This window comes from Rosa rugosa, chromosome 2 (assembly GCF_958449725.1).
Source record: "Rosa rugosa chromosome 2, drRosRugo1.1, whole genome shotgun sequence".
NCBI classification, from domain to species: Eukaryota; Viridiplantae; Streptophyta; class Magnoliopsida; order Rosales; family Rosaceae; genus Rosa; species Rosa rugosa.
This window is the reverse complement of record NC_084821.1, coordinates 7829224-7848632: the sequence shown is the minus strand read 5'-3', so window position 1 is coordinate 7848632 and position 19409 is coordinate 7829224. Positions and strand designations below refer to the sequence as shown.

Below are 19409 nucleotides of genomic sequence, written 5' to 3'. Positions count from 1 at the left end.
ATGACATGTACTTATGTTGCCCCAGGAATCTTATAAATATGGAACGATTGGATTCAGAAAACATACATCATCCCTCAAACCAATGCTAAATATACTATTTGTTGCGGGGCTTACCTAATTTACAGTACACTGCAGGAAGATTTGAATTTGCGCTACTTCACCGTCCTTTAAGCTATTAGTTTTCTACAGAGAGGGCGATTTCAATGTTTGAACTGTACAAGTTACAACCTACATTTTCCTCTTCCCACGTCTTCCTATGTTTCCTATGTCTATATCTACTAGCCTTGATGTCGACTGACCAGGCATTGGGGCAGACAAGCCAACAGATTCTGGAATGTCAAGATTGGCGCTCATGGCTGGGCCAAGGGTTGAACGACTGTCAACCTCATGAAATTGCTGGACTTCAATCCTTACTGTGTCAATCTGCAAGTTATATGTACAAGATAAGTAACCAGTAAGGGTCAAAATATCACATTGTCAAAAAAGGAACAAAGATATTTTTTTTTTTTTGAGAGAAAAAAAAGGAACAAAGATATGAGTGTCCTCACTAGTTCAATGTGGTGAATGGACGAATTTGCATCTATAAGTTTCTGTTGCAGAGCATCCATCCTACTCTTCTGAAACTCAACATTCTCCATTTCACTTCCCTTCTCACCTAATTCTTGATATAAAGCTACATGAAATATAGCATATATCAACAAATTACTCCAATGAAATAAATAGTTCAAATCAACTGAATGGTCAGTTACCAATGAATGTGACATACTTAACAATTTTTTTCGGTCATTTATGTTTGATAGTATGTACAAGTATCGATTACAGTGAAGAAACAAGATAATATCATATATCAGTGCAAGCCCAGAAAGAGCATAGAATTGAGGAATTTTGTCAGTGCATGCATAGCATACTACTGGTAGGAGTCTTTGCACTAAAAAGATACCACGTAGCCTGTTATAGATATGAGAATTCTAAGAGGGACATATCTACCTGTCAAAACAGAGAGCACCCATATCTGCGTGGGGATATCAGAAAGCTTCTTTGCCAATGTCAAGGATGATCTCAAAATCTCTCTTGCTTGTCCAGCGTCATGCAGCGCCAGTGCCAAACTCCCAAGGATTGTCAAATACTGTGAAACAAGTTGAAGGTTCCCAAGCTGATTATGTGTCATTTGCAAACCTTTGGCGAGTCGGTTTCTGCATCAACCAGATACTGGTACTATATCAGTTCACATGATTAGCTGCAACTACGAATTTATTTACAGAAGAATCTTCACAGAAAACACCACCAAGTACCAAACAACAGCAGAGACTGGAGGGCTCTGGGGCTCATTATACAAAAAGAAGTACACATTACAGCAGCACTTCTCCTTGGTATTAGTTTATACTCTGTGCACATGAATATGTGTTGTTACCCTTATTTCTCCAAGACGGCAAAATCCAATGTCGGAATGCCAGTCGCTACTTGTCACTTAGTTTGATGGACTTCCTAAGATCAGATTAAGGAGACCCAGACAACTCATCTTCGACAGCAGTTAAAGCATTGTATTAATTGTGTTGACACAGAGGTCAAGAAAAGTTGATACTTCACTTAGAAAGATTATTCAATGTTCAAGAGGAGAAAGACTTAATGATCACTGACACCCTCAAGATGACATATTAAACTCATAGTAAATGCTTTAAAACTAATATAGACTCATTCTATATGACAAAGCAAAAAAAAAAAGAAAAAGAAAGGCACAATAGAAGAGTTATCCCCATATCTGTCATATGTCAAACTTTCTTCGGGATGTACAACAATCATGCTTATATACTAACAGTGGAAGATGATATTAAGCTTAGCTTCTACCTTGCTTCCTGTAGATCTTGTTGCTTCATCAATAAAAGACCATAGGCAAAAAGGCAATTGGTTTTCTCTCGAACTCCAACAAATGAATCCATCATTCTGTAAACTGGTCCAATCAAATCAAGTGCCTGCATCCAAACATCAGTTCAGTGATATGAAATAATGCAATGACAAAAGAATTGAAAATATATCGCAAAGACTGAATTACAACAGCATATAGAAGCATCATAATTGAAATAACAGGAAGACTTTACCTGTGTAGATGATTCAGAGTCACCAATGCATATGTAGGAGACAGCAGCATATATTTGGCAAAGCGCTTGCATTGATTTGCTCTCTGTGAGCTGCTTATGCAAAAGACATGTAAGACTTAGTTTAAATGCCATATAAAACTACATCCATAGGCCTTTTCCCTTAGTTTTCACTTTTGCTAAACAGAATCAAATCTAGTGTAGAATGGGACCTGCAATTGAGCAGGTGATGTGGCATCATTTTAAAAACAAGAGCAATTGAAAAAAAAAAAAACTTACCTTTACAGCTTCAATGAAATGAAAAGCTGCCTCACTATAACAACCAACGGAATGAGCATACTGCCCCCTGAGCATTTCAATGATGCTCTCACATGTCTGTAAAATAGTTGGAAAGCGTATAAACCAATTCTTCATCTGCACCAATGCCTGCAAGACATAATTGGTGTATTTAAGCGACAGAGAGGTAGGAAAATAACATTTCAAATAATCAGTTGCCATCTTAAATAATAACCAAGACACGATGATATATTTGTGAAACATCTATATGTCCCTTGTGAAAATGGCTGAGAATACAATCTTCATCAAATAAAGATAATGAAAAATAAACTAATATTCATGCTGGGGAGATTTGGCAAGAAGCTTTGTTCTTGGGTGAGAAAAAACAATCCCAGGATGAATTCAATTACAGACTCAGAGCAATTGCTTCAAGCATGTAGGTCAAGATGCATCCTACTAGTCACATTGAACAGTCCAACACAATGAATATGTCCATCTGGCATATTGCGTGGGTTTTACACCATGCCTAAAATATAACTACATGATATAACTAGGCTTGACAAAGATAAAGCAAGAGAGAAAACTATGTTCAAGTAAGCTAAGTCTGGTAATTTGATCATTCTGGTATACTCATTGTATTAGCTTGAGATATACTAAATTCAACAATGGCTGCCATGGGGTATATAAAAGTATCATAAAACTACCAATTTTTTTCTTGAAGAGAACATTAAACTGCCCTCTATACCAAGCTGATAGATCAGGAGAGAGATAGGGACACATGTCATTATACAAGAACCTAGAAACATAACAATACTGGAACATGCCACCTACCTCTTGTGCTTCTACAAATTCAGATCGTGTCAACTCCATGGCTACTTTGTTTTCAAGGAACTGCATAAGTAGCATTAAATACACACCAGCCATCCAAATGGCAGAGTGCTGCAAATTCACTTCTGCAAAAAGGAAAAATAAAGATATGTTGCTTTAATATGACAATAATAGAAACAGTGAAACCATGTTTCATAGGCATCTCAAAAAGTGAATCTCACCTCTCACACCATCAGTTATTCCAAGCTTCAAAAGCTCCTCTGAGAAGGCCAAAAAAAAAAAAAAGGAATTAATAAAAGTAAGTAAAAATTTAGGTTAAAAGTGTGCAGGATCACTAATCTCTAACCTCTCTTTTTCTTCTTTTCCTTACAAAAAAAAAAGGTACAATAATAAGAGTATAGATAGCACTTTCCAAAAAGATAAAAGAAGAAACAACCTTCAATGGTATGCATTCCAGATTGAATGCGCTTTCCACAATCCTTAAAATTTCCTTTTGGACGGCTCAGCACAACCATCATAAGATCAACAAGAGCATAGACTGCACTTTTTGGTAGCCATTCCCCATCAATAGGAGGCGGTGCTAGCTCAAGCTTATCTCCATCAGTGCGTCTCATATTTCCAAAATAAGCTGGTTCCAAAGTTCCCTTGCTAGTTGAACTCAATGCAGTAAGAGAAGCCAGCTGGTGTTGTATCCGAGACTGTTTTTCAGACAGTGCTAACCTCTCCCTGTAGTGTAGATCAGGGCGGGAGAGACTCTCATTTAAGGCATCAAATTCCTTAGTTAGCTGTTGCACATACTGTGTTTGCTTCAAATCGGCCTTCATGGCAGCATCCAATCTTTCTATGTGTGGTGTAGCATTCTTGTAGTCACATACTCGGAGGCGATAAAATATGTGCAGCAGTTCATTGTAGAAGAATAAGCCAAGGCATAGTTGTTTCTGCATCAGCATAAGAAAGCAAGAACAAGATTAATCACTATTAGATCACTGGAAATCATAAATTCAGATTTCAGAATAAGCAATGTACAGACACTAAGGAATACAGTAATTAGACACACTTACTTTCTGGGGGTCAAGGAACTCCCAGACCTCATCGCATTTGGCAGCAGCTCGCTCAACTGAACTCTCATCCTCCCAGTGCATGAGATGTACATGGAGCATACAAGTTGCAAAGAACATCTAGTGCATCAAAAGAAAATGAGTAAATCAAACTACAAGTAATCTTCTCTTGCCAGAGTCCAAACTCTGGCTAAAGCTTGACTTAAAAAACTGTTGGAATAGTTATGAAGTAAGTTCTTTCTATTATTGCAGTCAAGTGGCTTGCAGTACTTGCCTCTAAGGCAAGCATAACCTAATTGACTAGTGAGTTCTTGAGTCTTGACCTGTAACTCAGGATAACCTATTTGAGCAATGACTTATTTTCAGATTTTACAGCCCAAGTTTGAACTTCAAATCCGTTGGAATAATTATAAAGTAAGTTGATTTCGTCACCTAACCTGAGGGAACGCATGCGTTACTTGTCAGTAGGTCAAGCATAACCTAATTTATGAGCGAGTTCTTTACCTGTGACTCAAGCTAACTTATCCGAGTACTGCAAACATAGCCATTACTGAGCAATGACTTATTTTCAATTTCTAAGGCCTCAATTTGACTTCGAAAACTGTTGGAATATTTATAAAGTAAATTGATTTCATTACTCAAAGCCGATGGAGCTTGCATTCTTTGTCACTATGGCAAGCATAAACCTAATTGAAAAGTGAGTTCTTTACCTGCAACTCAGGATAACCTATCTGAGTAGCACAAACATAGCCGGCGTCCAATGCCGCAATCGAACTCTGGTAGTCTCCCTCAATAATCAACGCATTTGCCAGCTGCGAATTGAAGTTGCAAGACCATAACTTCACTGCAATACTTCACAAAATTCCAACCGATACCGAAAAATCAAACATTCATAACTCGCAAATACACCATCAAAAATAAGCCCAATCAAGTAATGAACATACTCGTAGCCGCTAGCGGTGAGCTCCAGGGCCTTGTGGAGGACCTGTTTCTGAGGAGCTATGGAGCCGACGAGATGGTAACACTGGCTGAGCAGACTATAAGCTCTGCACTTCAAATCAAAACAGGAAGGAATGGATTTGAGGAGCAACTGCGCGCGCTCCAAGTGAGCCTTGGCCTGGTTGACGTTGTGGGAGTGCTTGAGAAGAAGAGTAGCGATTCGGAGACGGGTCTTGACCTCGACGATGGGGAAAAACGACACGTCGCTTTGGCAGATGGCTTCCAGGCACTTGACGGCTTTGCCGATCTCGCCGCTCTGCTCCTGGTAGTCCGCCAACCCCCACAGCCCTTCCGCCACCGCATCCATTATCACTCGAATTTTTCAAATTTAATTTAATTTAATTCCATTCCGAAGGAATTTGGAGCTCGTCGGAAGAGCAGAGAGAACAGAGACAAACGACCGAGAGTCCTGCAGCTCCGGTCTATATGAAGTCGACGTTTGTCAGAAGGAATAAACGACGAGTCGTTGAAATTATACGAACATTTAACGCGAAAACTTCTCTTGTACACACTGTCGCACTAATGTGCATTTTGTGCGCATTTCTCCGGCACATGAGAGATTATAATTTATTTACGAAACATGGTACTCAAGGTTTCAAATTTCGGTTTCGGTTTCGGTAAAGTTAAAGAAATTTCTGATAAAGTTTCGATTTCAGTAGGTTAAAAATAAAGAAATCACATTAATTGCATTTAAAAAATGATATTTTTAAATGAAGAGTGTTTCTATTGAAACCTCTAAATCTGCTCACTTGACCTCACTCTATTATCAATTATTAAATGACATATATAACGTACTATAAAATGACTATTAAGGACAATAATGATACCAAAAAAATATTATATTTATTTTATGTAGACTTTCCAATTCAATAATATTATATTGTATTCTTTATTATTTTCCTTATCTATTTTCATTTTCCAATTTCACTAGATACTCATTAAAGCTTTCATATATATTCAATAAGAATTAAAAATATGAGTAAGATCATGTGACATAAAAATGTAATGTTGACCCACATTTAAATTCTTTACTGAAAAACCCTAAGCGCCTCCCTTGACGAGTGCAGCACCCCAAAACCTTATTCCATGGAGGTTTTGGCTTGGAATTGCCGCGGCCTTAACAATCCGGCGGCCGTTGAAGCGTTGAAACTGTTGATTCAACAAACTAGACCTTCATTCATTTTTCTTTCAGAAACTAAAGTGAGTGATTGGGAGTATATGAATAACCTTAGACTGCAGCTAGGGTTTTTGAACTGCGAAGCGGTTTTTAGCGACGGCCAATCTGGTGGTGTCGCTCTTTTCTGGTGCGATGGTTTGGACATGACCTTCAGATCCAAATCGGCAAATCATGTTGATGTTGAGGTTAGGCCCTCTGATGGGTCCGGGATTGCGTGGCGTCTAACTGGTCTGTATGGTCACCCAGTAACTGCGAACAAACATCTGACCTGGGCTCTGCTTCAATCCCTCGGTGCAGAGTCCTCCCTACCTTGGGTGGTGATTGGAGATATGAATGAGTTGCTTCATTCAAATGAAAAGGAGGGCGGGGTAGTGCGACGAGAAGGGCAGATGCAACCGTTTAGGGATGTGTTGACTCAGTGTGATTTGTTTGATCTAGGGTTTGTGGGTTCTCCTTTTACTTGGCGTGGCCCTGGTATGAGGAGCAGATTGGACGTGCGGTGGCGACGGCGACATGGACAGATATCTTTGCTGCTGCAAGAGTTACTCACTTACCTCCTATACATGGGGATCACACTCCTATCCTTTTGGGGGTTCATCGTTATATCCCTCTGAGATTGAGTCGGAGAGCACACAGGTTTCGTTTTGAAAGCTTCTGGATACAGCATTCTGCGTGTCAGGATGCGGTGGCACAGGGCTGGGAAACTGTGGTGGGAGGATTACCTATGTTTCAGGTGACGAAGAAGATTATGCACACCAGATTCTCACTGAATAGATGGCAGCGGACTGCCTTTGGTAATAGGGGCAGAGAAATAGTTCTGTTACGTGACCGTTTGAAAGCCCTCATTGATCTACCCTTGACTGATGAGAATCAGGATGAGTGTAACCTATTGAACTCTAAGTTGGACTGCCTCTTGGAGGAAGAAAATGCGTATTGGAAACAACGGTCAAAAGTGACCTGGCTTTCAGAGGGTGATAGGAACACTAAGTTCTTTCATCGGAAAGCATCTAATCGCCGAGCTAAGAATTGCTTGCATGGTTTGTTTGATCATAATGGAGTATGACAGGACTCTATGGAGGGGATGGAAAGTGTTGTATTGAATTATTTTTCTAACATGTTCAAAGCAAGGGACGTTGACTATACTCACTTGCATGCTACTGTTGATTTGATTCAACCTAAAGTGACTGCAAGCATGAATGAAGATCTATGTGCTCCATACACGGAGGCTGAAATACGAGCAGCGTTATTTCAAATGTATCCCACTAAGGCTCCTGTCCCAGACGGAATGCCTCCTCTATTCTTTCAAAAATATTGGGAGGTTGTAGGTGGTGATGTGGTTGGGGCAGTCCAGAATTTCCTTAGTACCGGTCAGTTGCTTGGGGAGATTAATTTCACACACATCTGCTTGATACCCAAGGTTAAAGACCCTGTTTCTGTGGCGGATTTAAGCCCTATAGCTTTGTGCAATGTGGTGTACAAAATTTGTTCTAAGTTCTGACGGGGTTTTCTCTCTCAAGTTGGATATGAGCAAAGCATATGATCGTATGGAGTGGGGATTTCTGAAAGCAGTTTTGCTGAGGTTGGGTTTTGATGAATCTTGGGTTGGATTAATTATGCAATGTGTTACCACTGTTAAATATGCTTTCTTAATTAATGGGCAGCCTAGAGGGTATCTTACTCCATCTAGAGGTTTGCGTCAGGGTGATCCTTTATCACCATATCTTTTTCTCCTTTGTGCGGAGGTTTTCTCTGCTTTACTGGAGCGTAAAGTCTCTTGTGGTGATTTGGCTGGGATAAGTATTTGTGAAGATGCACTGGCTATACATCATCTGTTGTTCGCGGATGACAGCCTACTTTTTGGTAAGGCTACTATGGATGAATGTCTACATATCAAAAGTGTTTTGCAGGATTATGAATTGGCGTCAGGCCAACAGATAAATTTTACAAAAAGTAGTATTGTTTTTAGTAAAAGGGTGCCTGAAGAGGTTAAGCAGTTGATTGCTGGTTTTTTGGGTGTGGTAATTGAAGCTAAACATGAAAAGTACTTGGGACTTCCCACTTACTTGGGGCGCAATCGGACTGAGTCTTTTGCTTTCATTAAGGAGAGTTTGAGTAAGAAATTGGCTGGATGGCAAGGGAAGCTCCTAAGTGGGGCGGGGAAGGATCTTCTGATTAGGGTGGTGGCTCAGGCTTTACCATCTTATACTATGAGTTGTTTTTTGCTTCCTAAAGAGTTTTGTGATTCTCTTCATCAAATGTGCGCTCGTTTTTGGTGGGGGAGTAAGGCAGACAATCGAAAAATTCATTGGTTATCATGGGAAAGACTTTGTTGTTCAAAAAAGGAGGGGGGCATGGCTTTTCGTGATTTGCATGCTCATAATTTAGCGTTGCTTGCGAAGCAAGGGTGGCGCATTTTAAGGAATCCTAACTCTCTTGTCAGTCGGTTGTTTAAGGCTCGGTATTTTCCTCATTCATCTTTTCTTTTGGCCCCTGAGGCACGTACTCCATCGGCATGTTGGCGTGGTATTTTTGCTGCACGGTCTATTTTGGAGAAGGGGATCCGTTGGCAGGTGGGAGATGGGTAAACTATTAGGGTGTGGGAAGATCCTTGGCTCCCTAGACCTAATCTTTTTCGTCCTGTTAGGCAGGGGAGTACGAATGTCACCATGGTTAGTGACCTTATTCTTGACAAACAGTGGAATGGGGAGGTGATTTCGGCAAACTTTGCTGCTGAAGAGGCTGCTTTGATTTATTCTATTCCGTTAAGTAACAATCATGTGCCTGATCGAGTGATTTGGCATTACAACTTGAATGGCAGGTTTACTACCAAAAGTGCGTATCACTTGGCTTTTGGTTTTCTACACACAAGTTTGACGTCTACTTCCAGTTCTGTGGAGATTCCAAGTATTTGGAAGTTCATTTGGTCTGCTGCTATTCCCGGCAAAATTAAGGTCCACATTTGGAAGGTATGTACCTCTATCCTCCCCACCATCTCACAGCTTCGAGGGCGTCGGGTTAATGTTGTTGGCGGGTGTTCTTTCTGCAATGAAGAAGAGGAGACTATAGCTCATGTTGTGCGCGATTGTAGTTTTGCAAGTGATCTTTTTAGGATGGCTCCATCCCTCCAATCGGTGTTTGAGGCTCCTCCATGCTCAGTGCTTGATTGGCTCTACTTTTGTCAATCTTCTCTTTCATGTGGTGATTTTTCCCTACTGCTAATATTGATTTGGGGTATATGGAAGGAACGCAACCAAAGAGTCTGGTCAGGTAAGATTCATTATGTTGCTCAAGTGTACTTCCAAGCTGTATCCTTATTTCATTCGTTCAAAGCTACGAGAGCTAAACAAACTATCAAGGCTAGCCGCCGGGTTAAACCTTGGTGCCCTCCACTCGTTGGTTGGCTTAAGGCTAACTTGGATGGGGCTTATGATGCAAACACACATAGAGGTGGGGTTGGAGTGGTAGTACGTGATGAAACAGGTGTGGTCGTGGCTGGAGCCTGTTACAGATTTGATCATATCATGTCTCCAATTATGGTAGAAGCCTTTGTTGGCCGCCTTGCATGTAAACTAGCAGAGGACAATCACTTAACACCTATAATGTTCGAATCAGATTGTTTGTGTTTGGTGCAAGCAATACAAGCTGAAGGGGAGGATACCTCAGAGCTAGGTAGAGTTGTTGACGACATCTCTTCATCATTAACCTCCTTGGCAGGTTCTTTTTTTACACATGTTTATAGAGAATCAAATAGGATTGCTCATAATCTTGCTAAACATGCCTTAGTTTCTGGGCTACAAGTTTTATGGAGTGGGAGTGTCCCTCCGGTTCTTGATGGGCTCTTTGCTATCTCTTGTAACAACTAGTTCTTCTAATAAAAGGTTGTCGTCGTTTAGTTTCAAAAAAATGTGACATAAAAATGTATGATATATATGTTAAACGCATATTGGTGAGGAAAAACAAAATAAATCCTATTATGATTTATGACCTAAATCTAAGTCTATCTATTATATTTGCAAAATAAAAGGAAAAAAAAAAGAGCTAGCTAGCAATAAAAAAAACTAAAAAAAATATTTAAATAATTAATCATGAGGTACAAAAAATAGAGAAAAAAATAAACATTAAAAAAATGATTTCTTCATATATCTTTTTTGCACAGCTAAAATAGAAAAAAAAATTATAAAAAAAATAGAATAGTTCATATTATTTTATTATTATTATTATTTTTTGAATAAAGGGCTGATGCGGCTACACTCAAGCCTCGATTAATGAAACCGTCGAATACAAGGGGGGGACATTGAGCCTAAACCCCTGATTACAATAAGCATCTAGAATATTTTCTGAAATAATATCAGAAATCTCTACAGAAGACTTGTATTCTAACAAGCACCAACTAGACTTGTATTTTCTTATTGATTAGAAATTAATTCTTGAAACTCAATATCTTGTGTTTGGTTTTTTTTTTTTTATTGGAAAAGAGATTTATGCATGTTGTTTGATTAAGAAATGTATATGTAATTAAGATTTATAGAGTAATTAAATAATTGAAAAGACTAAGTATTTTATTTTAAAGATAATAATTTGTTTGCAAATTATATGAGTGAGGTTATTTGAGGAACTTTAGTGAGTAAATTTAGTATTTGAAAATTTGATAAGAGGTGCAAAAAACATAGAGGTTAAGTGAGTAAATTTGGAGGTTCCAATAGCAAAACTCTTAAATGAAACTTTTACATAGACTAAACTGACCTATAATATACCTATTTACAATGTAGCCTGTCTAAAATTATACATTTAAAATAGAATTGTGATATTTAATATGAACGAGTAATTAACCAGTACTGTAGTATGTTGCTAAACTAGTGTTTTTATCTATATGTAATTATAATTGTGCTGTATATCGATAACGTGAATGTGATTTACTTTTTTTTTTTTTTTTGATGGTTGGAACCTAGTGAGAGACTTGGCCATCACACATTTTTCACTAATAATTAGAAAAATACAACATGGAGGGGGAACGTAATACCAAAACCCCGTGAATGAAAATGAACAAGTACAACAAAAGCAATATAAAATATTAATAATAAAAGCTACTACGATGTGGTTCGATCCATATGGTTGAACTGCTTCCATTTAATATCATACAATACTGCTTCCAAGTACATGAATTTTGGAAATGATTTTGGTAGCAGATAAAAGCAAAAAGGTTTTTTGTTGTATTCAACTTGATTGGAAAAAAAAAATCAAAATTTCATGTTTTCTCTATGAAAATATGAGTAAAAAACTTCGTTGTAGGTGACATACAAATTTCACCGAAATTTTGGAGAAATATTCGACAAAATTTCGGTATGAATTTTTAAATATATTTTGTGTGTGTAGATATTTCATAAATTAAGAATTTTGCGGAAATGTACGAAAAATTTTGAAAAATTTCGGGAAACTCGTGACGGAAATGATATAGCATATGAATTTCGTTTCGGTATTTCCAAATTACGGAAATTTCGATGGAAATTTATGTAGTTTCGGAGAAATTTGAAAACCTTGATATTACCTAATAATGTGACAATACACATGATATTCATAATATTCAATGGGTGATATTTGCCGCATATTACTTAATAATGTGACATCACACATAATGTTCATAATATTCAAAAGCTAATGGAAATTGTAAGATTTCTCACCCCATTCCCACGCCCTGTGTCTCTGTTTATCAAACCTAAATTTATGTAACTTTTGAGTGTTAATTATTGAATCCACCAAAAGAAAACTAACAACCACGTTTTTTTTTTTTTTTTTTTTTGAGGAATATCATGTCGATATATATTAATACTCAGGCTAGAAATGACTTGTCACACCCCGAATTCTGAATTTAAGTAATTCATATTCGAAGCATGAACCTCAAATACCCTGTTTATAATCTCAGAATTTCTTTCTCAAAATCAACTGCACATTACACCTTTGATATTACATAAACCAAATCCTCAAGCTACTTATTACAGCACACTCTCACCAAATCAAATAGTAAAACTCAAATGAGTATAATTCTCCTCACAAAACAATTGCTGTAAATCTAATACTAATACTCTAAACCGCACGATCACTGCCCTGATTCTCCTGACCTGTAAGACTACCCGCTACACAATTTGAATAGTGTACCGGGAGTTGCAACAACACAAAACCCGGTGAGCTTTTGACAGCCCGTATGAGCAAACAAGAAAGAACTGTTGATTTATTCAATTATATTTATTATAACTCAAGTAAACAATCGACGCACTCACAATGTAATTCCAAAAATCAAAGAAACATATATAAGCATATTTATTCTCGATACTTCTTTTAAAACTCAGCATTTGACTGATCACCACCAACGAATATTGCAACATTAATATGTGAAATAACATTAAAGCAAAGCATGCTTGATTCTCTTTCCACTAACACCTTCACATATTAACAATATATCACAAATAGATATTTGATCAAAATAATATAAGTACACTTTTCTTTTTAGTGAATTTTCGGATTAACTGGTAACAATTCATAAATACAAGTGCCAGGGTCCAACGTACTATACCCAAAGCACAAGTAAGCCAGGTTGACTGGTAACAAATCATAAATCCACGTACTAGGGTCCAACGTACTATACCCAAAGTACGGGAAAGCCGCAGCATACTAGGGTCCAACGTACTATACCCAAGTATGTATACTCAAAGTAAGCAACCTTCCTAAGAGTATAATAGTGCACTATCTGTAGGGACTAGGGCCCAAGGCTAACTTCCACATATCACCAAAACACATTTACCAGTAATTCACTTAAGCACGGGGTAGTAGATAACACCCGACTTCACAATTGTACTTCTCAGACATAATCAAAATCACCAAAATACAATCTTTATGATTTATAGATCGTATATATGTATATGTACACCCACATAAAGAGACATATTATTTCAAGACAAATCTTTATTTCTTAAAATAATTTCCACATATTCACCATTGGGCATATAAAATAGCTTTCACACCTCATGATCAACATTTCATTATTCAACAATTAAATGCGAGATTAATAGCTTGAATAATATCCAATTCATTCTCAATTATTTCATCACACCAATCACACGTCAACCAATATATATATTCCACGTAAATATATATATACGTAATCATCCGCTCAGGGATGACCACTAATACCAACTATAGTTCAAGCATAAAAACCGTGAAATTCATTTGTATAATAAAATCATTTTACTTACCTATGGACCGTAGTTGATCAAGTCCATATGATTGAAAACAAATATTTATTCCACAAATATTTTCACACAATTGCGACAAAAATAAAGTAATTAAATTTATTCGGTTCGTAATATGAACCACGTGAGGTTTACTCACCTCTAATCCAGCTGCGTCTTCTTAACAGCTAAAACAACAATTTTCCCGAATTGTCCGCCAAATCAATCCGTCGATAACCTAATCCAATAATGATCTTAACTTAGCCAACAACTCATAAATGTAATTAAACGACGATCCAACGGTCAGATTCAAATTAAACGATGATCCAACGGTTGGATCTGAATTTAATGATGATCCAACGGTCGGATCCTCACGGATCGCCTTTAGGATCATCCTCCAAAATTATCACGAAGATCCAACGGTCAGATCTTCCTGAATCGCCCTTACTAACATCTCCACAAAATTATATGAAAATCCGACGGTCGGATTCTCACGAATCGCCTTCCGAATCACTATTTCTCAATTATACGAAGATCCAACGGTCGGATCTTCGCCCGTGACCTCACAAAGTCACCGGGACAGTCATACGATCAACATATTAAAATTTGAAGTAAAACCGATGGTCTGATCTTCGCAGATCGTAAACCGAAGATAAAACGTAAAAACCGTAAATAGTAACGTAAAAACGTAAATCCACTATTTATCAACTTTTTCTAACATGACCAAGTTATATATCAAAACGCTCGTATGGATGCATAGATCATCGCCTAGATAATGAAAACTCGAAATATGGTCTGACGCGCCGCCACAAGCGGTGGTCAGTGGGCGGTCAACGCGGCGGTCAACTCCGGGTCAACCACCTCCGATGGCAAAGCGACCAACTACAAACTTGTTCAAAATGAAAGGGTGATCGTCTTTCATACCTGGAGCTAAGCCTGGTTCGGCCTAGATCGTCCTAGATCAAGCGTTGAAGTTGGATTAATCCGGAGCGTCTGATCTGATTCCAGATTGAATCAGAGCCGTCGAAAAAGTCAAACCTTTGATCAAGCGCTCTACACCCAAAATCGTCATGCAAGGCCTATATGGGGATGATCAGGGGGAGGAGGAGATCACGAAAATGGGAACGATCGGCCCACGAAACGCCGGATAAATGGAATTCCGGTCGGGTCGGATTCCTTTTGGCTGGCTTCTTCGATCCAGTTTTCGGGGCAGCGGCGGAGCAAAGCGACACCAGAGGGAGGCTCGTAGTGGGCCGGCGATCCCAGGGGAGCCCGGGTCCGGGGACGGAGGAGGCCGGAGGCGCCGTTTTCGGCCGGGTCGGGTCGACTAAGACCCGTCGGGTCTGAGGGTCGAAGGAAGAGAGAGAACGGAGAGAGCTGGGGGACTGTTCAGCAAAAATGAAAATGTTTCGTCCTTAAATGAAATTTCTGATTTTTTTTCGATATTTATAGAAAATTCCCAAATTTCAAAAATTCATAACTTATTCATACGAACTCCGAATATTGCGTTCCACATGTCCACGAACTCGTATCGACGAGCTCTACAACTTTCATGAAGGAAGTTTTCCTAAATTTTGAACGTATAAAAAGTCAACTTTGTTGACCCCCTAAAAAAACGTTCGTTTTTGAAAATAAAATCGTTCGAACTAATTCCACAACTTCTCCAAGCTTCGTACTCGCTCCTACTATCGTGAAATCATTTCTAAAAATCCATGGAATTTAATTTGGATTTTCGGGGTATTACATGACTATTACATATCCTCCCTCTACCATCTTTGGGTAAATAAAGAATTTGTGAAAAACCACAGCGATACATAGATTAGATCCGTTCATTTGACTGTACCCATGCTCACTTATTTTAACAACCACGTTTTAAAAGAAGCAATTATATATATTTAGTCTAAATAAACGTAAAACTATTTGAGGAGGCATGAAAGACACTTTATGGCAGTGTTCAAAAAATTCCTCAGGGCGATTGCCAAGGTGCTAGTGGCCAGCCGCCCTGATTAGACTAGGCGGTGTCTAGATTGGCTGGGTATAAAAAAAATATTCAAAATATATGTGTTTTTGGGTCAAATACTTAAAAATGACTTCTTATATGTAAATAGTCATTATATGATGAACTTTTTCACTATGTTTTCAATCAATATACTACCGAGTACATTTTTTTTGTTTTAATTGCACTTACTTTTATGTTGTAAAATAAAATAAAATTAAAATAAACATCTACCTAAGGAACCGCCTAAGAACCTAAACGCTAGGTCCCTCTCCACCACCCACCAACCTCCAAAAATTTTTAGAACATGGACTTTACCTAATAAATTCGTCATTTTCAAGTATTGAAGCATAGGCATAGGCGCGTAGCATTGACACACCTTAAATAATTCAAACTCAAGAAATTGATGCGTAAAGTACGCCTAAATATAGACCAGTGTAACAACTTGATCCTACCCTAAAATGTGTAGAACAGAGCTATTGCCATTTATCATAGCAAAGGTGTGCCCTACACTGTTCCAAATTAAATACATCCACATATTTTAGTTTTTTTTTTTGGCTAAATACTGGTTACTACCCTGTGGTTTAGGTCCAAAATCAATTCAGTCCCTGGACTTCTAATTTTATCAAAAACACCCCTGCAGTTTTAATTTTGATCTAATAGGTCCAATTTGTTAGTCTTCCGATAATTGAGTCATTTAACTTGTTGACGTGGCTCATATATGGCCTATGTTTTATGATGTGGTGTTGAGGTGGCATGCATAGTCAATTTAGGAGTGGGTCTCACTATTAGAAATCTATCAAATAAAAAAAATTTCATCAAATAATCCAACTATAAGTTGAACCCATAGCAGAATATTAACGAATTGGACCTATTAGATCAAAATTAAAAGTACAGGGGTGTTTTTGATGAAATTAGAAGTTTAGGGACTGAATTGATTTTGGACCTAAACCACAGGGTAGTAACTAATATTTAGCCCTTTTTTTTTTAATTTGCCCATGGGGCGATAATATCATTCAACTCAAGTCAGAATAGGTCGTTACATACCCTTCCGTTGTCATCTATAGACAGACAAGAAGATAGTGATAGTACCCACAGTGGTACATAGACAATAGACCTACTCATTACACATTGAAATACGTAGATAGTGGAAATCCTCCTTCGGTACTACTCCAGAGGTGCTAGAGGTACATAGAGTGCACCAAAAGGTGCAATAGCGTCCTAAAAGGAATTATTGTAAAAGACAAAAGCTAAAACATAGAAAAGACCTAGGGCTACAATCCCAGCCCACAATACGAAGCCCAAGAGCCCCACAGGGAAGGGTTCCAACTCAGAGCCCATCAAGCTGGCTTGGTCCAAGCCCAACAGCTCCAAAAACGCCATGTCGTACGAACCAAAACCAGCGCCTCCGTCCGCCTGACCCGAGCTGCCACGACCAGAGCCTCCACGATCGTCGACGCCACGATCCCACATCGCTACGACTCCAACCGCCCCACCTCACGCCGCCACAAACTCACGCCTTTGAGACCCGATTCAGAACCATGCCATTAAGACTCGATTCAGAATCACGTCGTCGGTCTTGATTAGCACGAGCCCGCCGCCGGTCTTGATCGGAGATGATGCTAGAAAACTCAAAACCAAAGCCGTCTGGTACCCTCGAGCATAGAGTCCCCCCAAGGAGCATCCTCGACTAATTACAGATCGAATACCCGTCCGGCAGCAAACATGAGGCCGTCGGCGAGGCCGGAGCCAGCCTAAACGTCAGGCGCCGCCGGACGAGCACGAGTTCTCAATCGGAAAAAAACTCGATCTTTAGGGCTTTAGGGTTTCAGAACTTTCGGCAGCTCCTTTTCTAGCTGAAATTTGAATGTAACCATCCACATATTTTAGTTAGGGGTTTTTCCCGTATACCCAAAAAGCACCAGTATTTTTCCCAACTACCCAACACTTTTGTATTACACTGTTTCTTTTAAGAAAAGACTAACAGGGATAAGTCTTTATCTAAATGCCATTTGTATCCTATATTAACCTGCAGTTTTGCTAATACCCTTTTGACTGAAAAAATTTCATTTTAAACGACAAAACAAAACAAAACTAGCCTTCAACATGCCTAAGTTTTTCTCCTAACGGCCTCTTGTCTAACGGATACTTTAACAGGCGGAATCACTGCTGCTTGTCTTAGTTTTGGATTTAAAACTGGTTTTTTCAGTTAAATAGTATAATCAAAACCTTGGATTTCTACAAGATGCAGACATTGAGATAGTGACCTAAAGATAAAGATAACTATATTATGACAACGATAAAGATGAAGATAACTATATTATGACAACGATACTTGTTGAAGAGGTGGATAAGTAACCACAAGAATTCATTTATTCAAATAATATATATGTTAAACATTCAGAGCCTCATTCTCAGGCAAACAGCAAAAGCTGTTTAGCTATCCATAAGAATGAGAACAGGTACTTACTTGTACTGAGAGCACACTACTTCACAATTAAACAAGAAGGGAAGCACACTGCTAGACTATTTAAGAGAAGACTCTTCTGCTCAATTTTTTGAATCTAGAACTGATATGGAAATTTTCGAATGCTTTACAAATGAAACTAAAGCTCCTTATATATAGAGAGCGGAACTCAAACTAGAATTCAAAAACACAAAATGTACAGAACAACTCCGTGATCTTCTGCTTTTCTGAGTGCTCCTGATGATGGAGGTCGGATAGGGAAAAGCAAAAGTCTTTAGTAGGTGAGAGGTGAAGTGTTTTTTACTTCCCTTTATGAAAAGCAAAAGGTGACTTTAAGCAAAAGTCTTAAAGACAACAGTTGCAATTTTTGATACTATTCTCACCCGTGACTTTACATATTCTCGGCTGTTTCTGAATGTTGGCCAAAGACAAAGGAGTTGTTGTCTGCTTGGGCCATTCTGCCAGTTGTTGCATTGTCCTCGACGTCTGTATCAACATACATCTTGTAGTGGTTGTCAGTTTCAAGTCTTTCCACCCATTGCATGCATGCCATTGTCGAGTCTATCTCTTTTCTGGTGAGAGATAGGAACAGGTCACTGCTGACTACGTCGGGATGATCGTAAGCAGTGATAATAATTTTTTCTCTTGCTGCCAGGAAGGTATTGTTGATATCTTCAGAGATGATCTTCTTGATATATTCTAGGGCCATGGCTTTCATCCAAGGGATGCTTGAGTTCGGTTGGCCATTGTACCCAACACAGGCAGGTTGAAGATATTGTCTTTGAATAATTCTCACATAATGATACGGAGGAATATATTCAACCTCACCATTTTCCTTTTTGATCCATTCGGGGGGGGGGGGGGGTGGATCTGAACTTCAAACGAAGCGTACAGTCATTTTTTCTTATGTTCTTGACTGTGTTGACAAGGATGGGAGGCAAACCTTTGAGATCATCATTGGTCTTAGTCCACAGATTATGGACAAAACCATTTTCAACAAGCCAAAGCTTGTGTTCTTGTGGATGTTCACTCTGAACATTTACCAGGTATCTTCCAACATAAGGTCCTGCTATGATGAAGAGGGTTGGAGGAATATGATCTTCAGAATTATGACTTCCTATCAGACAGTGGAATTCATGCCAGTCTGATTCTTTGAGTGCTATGATAGGGACCCTAGCACTTTCAGGATCTTCTAGGAAGTGAATTTTTTCTTTCTTGACAGCACTCTGCTGTAATTCTTCAAACTGTGGTCTTGCAGTCTCATAAAGTTCTTCAGCTAATGCAAAGAGGGC

At 38.7% G+C, this 19409-nt stretch overlaps 1 protein-coding gene across 1 annotated transcript; it reads right to left on the bottom strand.

Annotated features, from left to right (window-relative positions):
* Positions 1-6: 6 nt before the first annotated feature.
* LOC133731689 (sister chromatid cohesion protein SCC4) lies at positions 7-5698 on the bottom strand. The gene is made up of 12 exons (XM_062159085.1): positions 5200-5698; positions 4966-5107; positions 4259-4375; positions 3634-4135; positions 3419-3457; positions 3201-3322; positions 2373-2519; positions 2097-2186; positions 1846-1970; positions 988-1193; positions 549-673; positions 7-423 (listed from the first exon to the last, which is right to left on the bottom strand). Exons 1-12 carry the CDS (start codon positions 5559-5561, stop codon positions 229-231), a joined length of 2172 nt encoding a protein of 723 aa, XP_062015069.1. The 5' UTR covers positions 5562-5698; the 3' UTR covers positions 7-228.
* Positions 5699-19409: the final 13711 nt, after the last annotated feature.

Coding starts and splice junctions, on each gene's coding strand:
- LOC133731689 (XM_062159085.1), bottom strand. CDS start 5,561: ATGGATGCGGTGGCGGAAGGGCTGTGGGGGTTGGCGGACTACCAGGAG. Junction 3,323..3,418: donor AATAACTGATGGTGTGAGAG/GTGAGATTCACT, acceptor TCCTTTTTGCAG/AAGTGAATTTGCAGCACTCT. Junction 1,971..2,096: donor ACTCTGAATCATCTACACAG/GTAAAGTCTTCC, acceptor GTTTGGATGCAG/GCACTTGATTTGATTGGACC.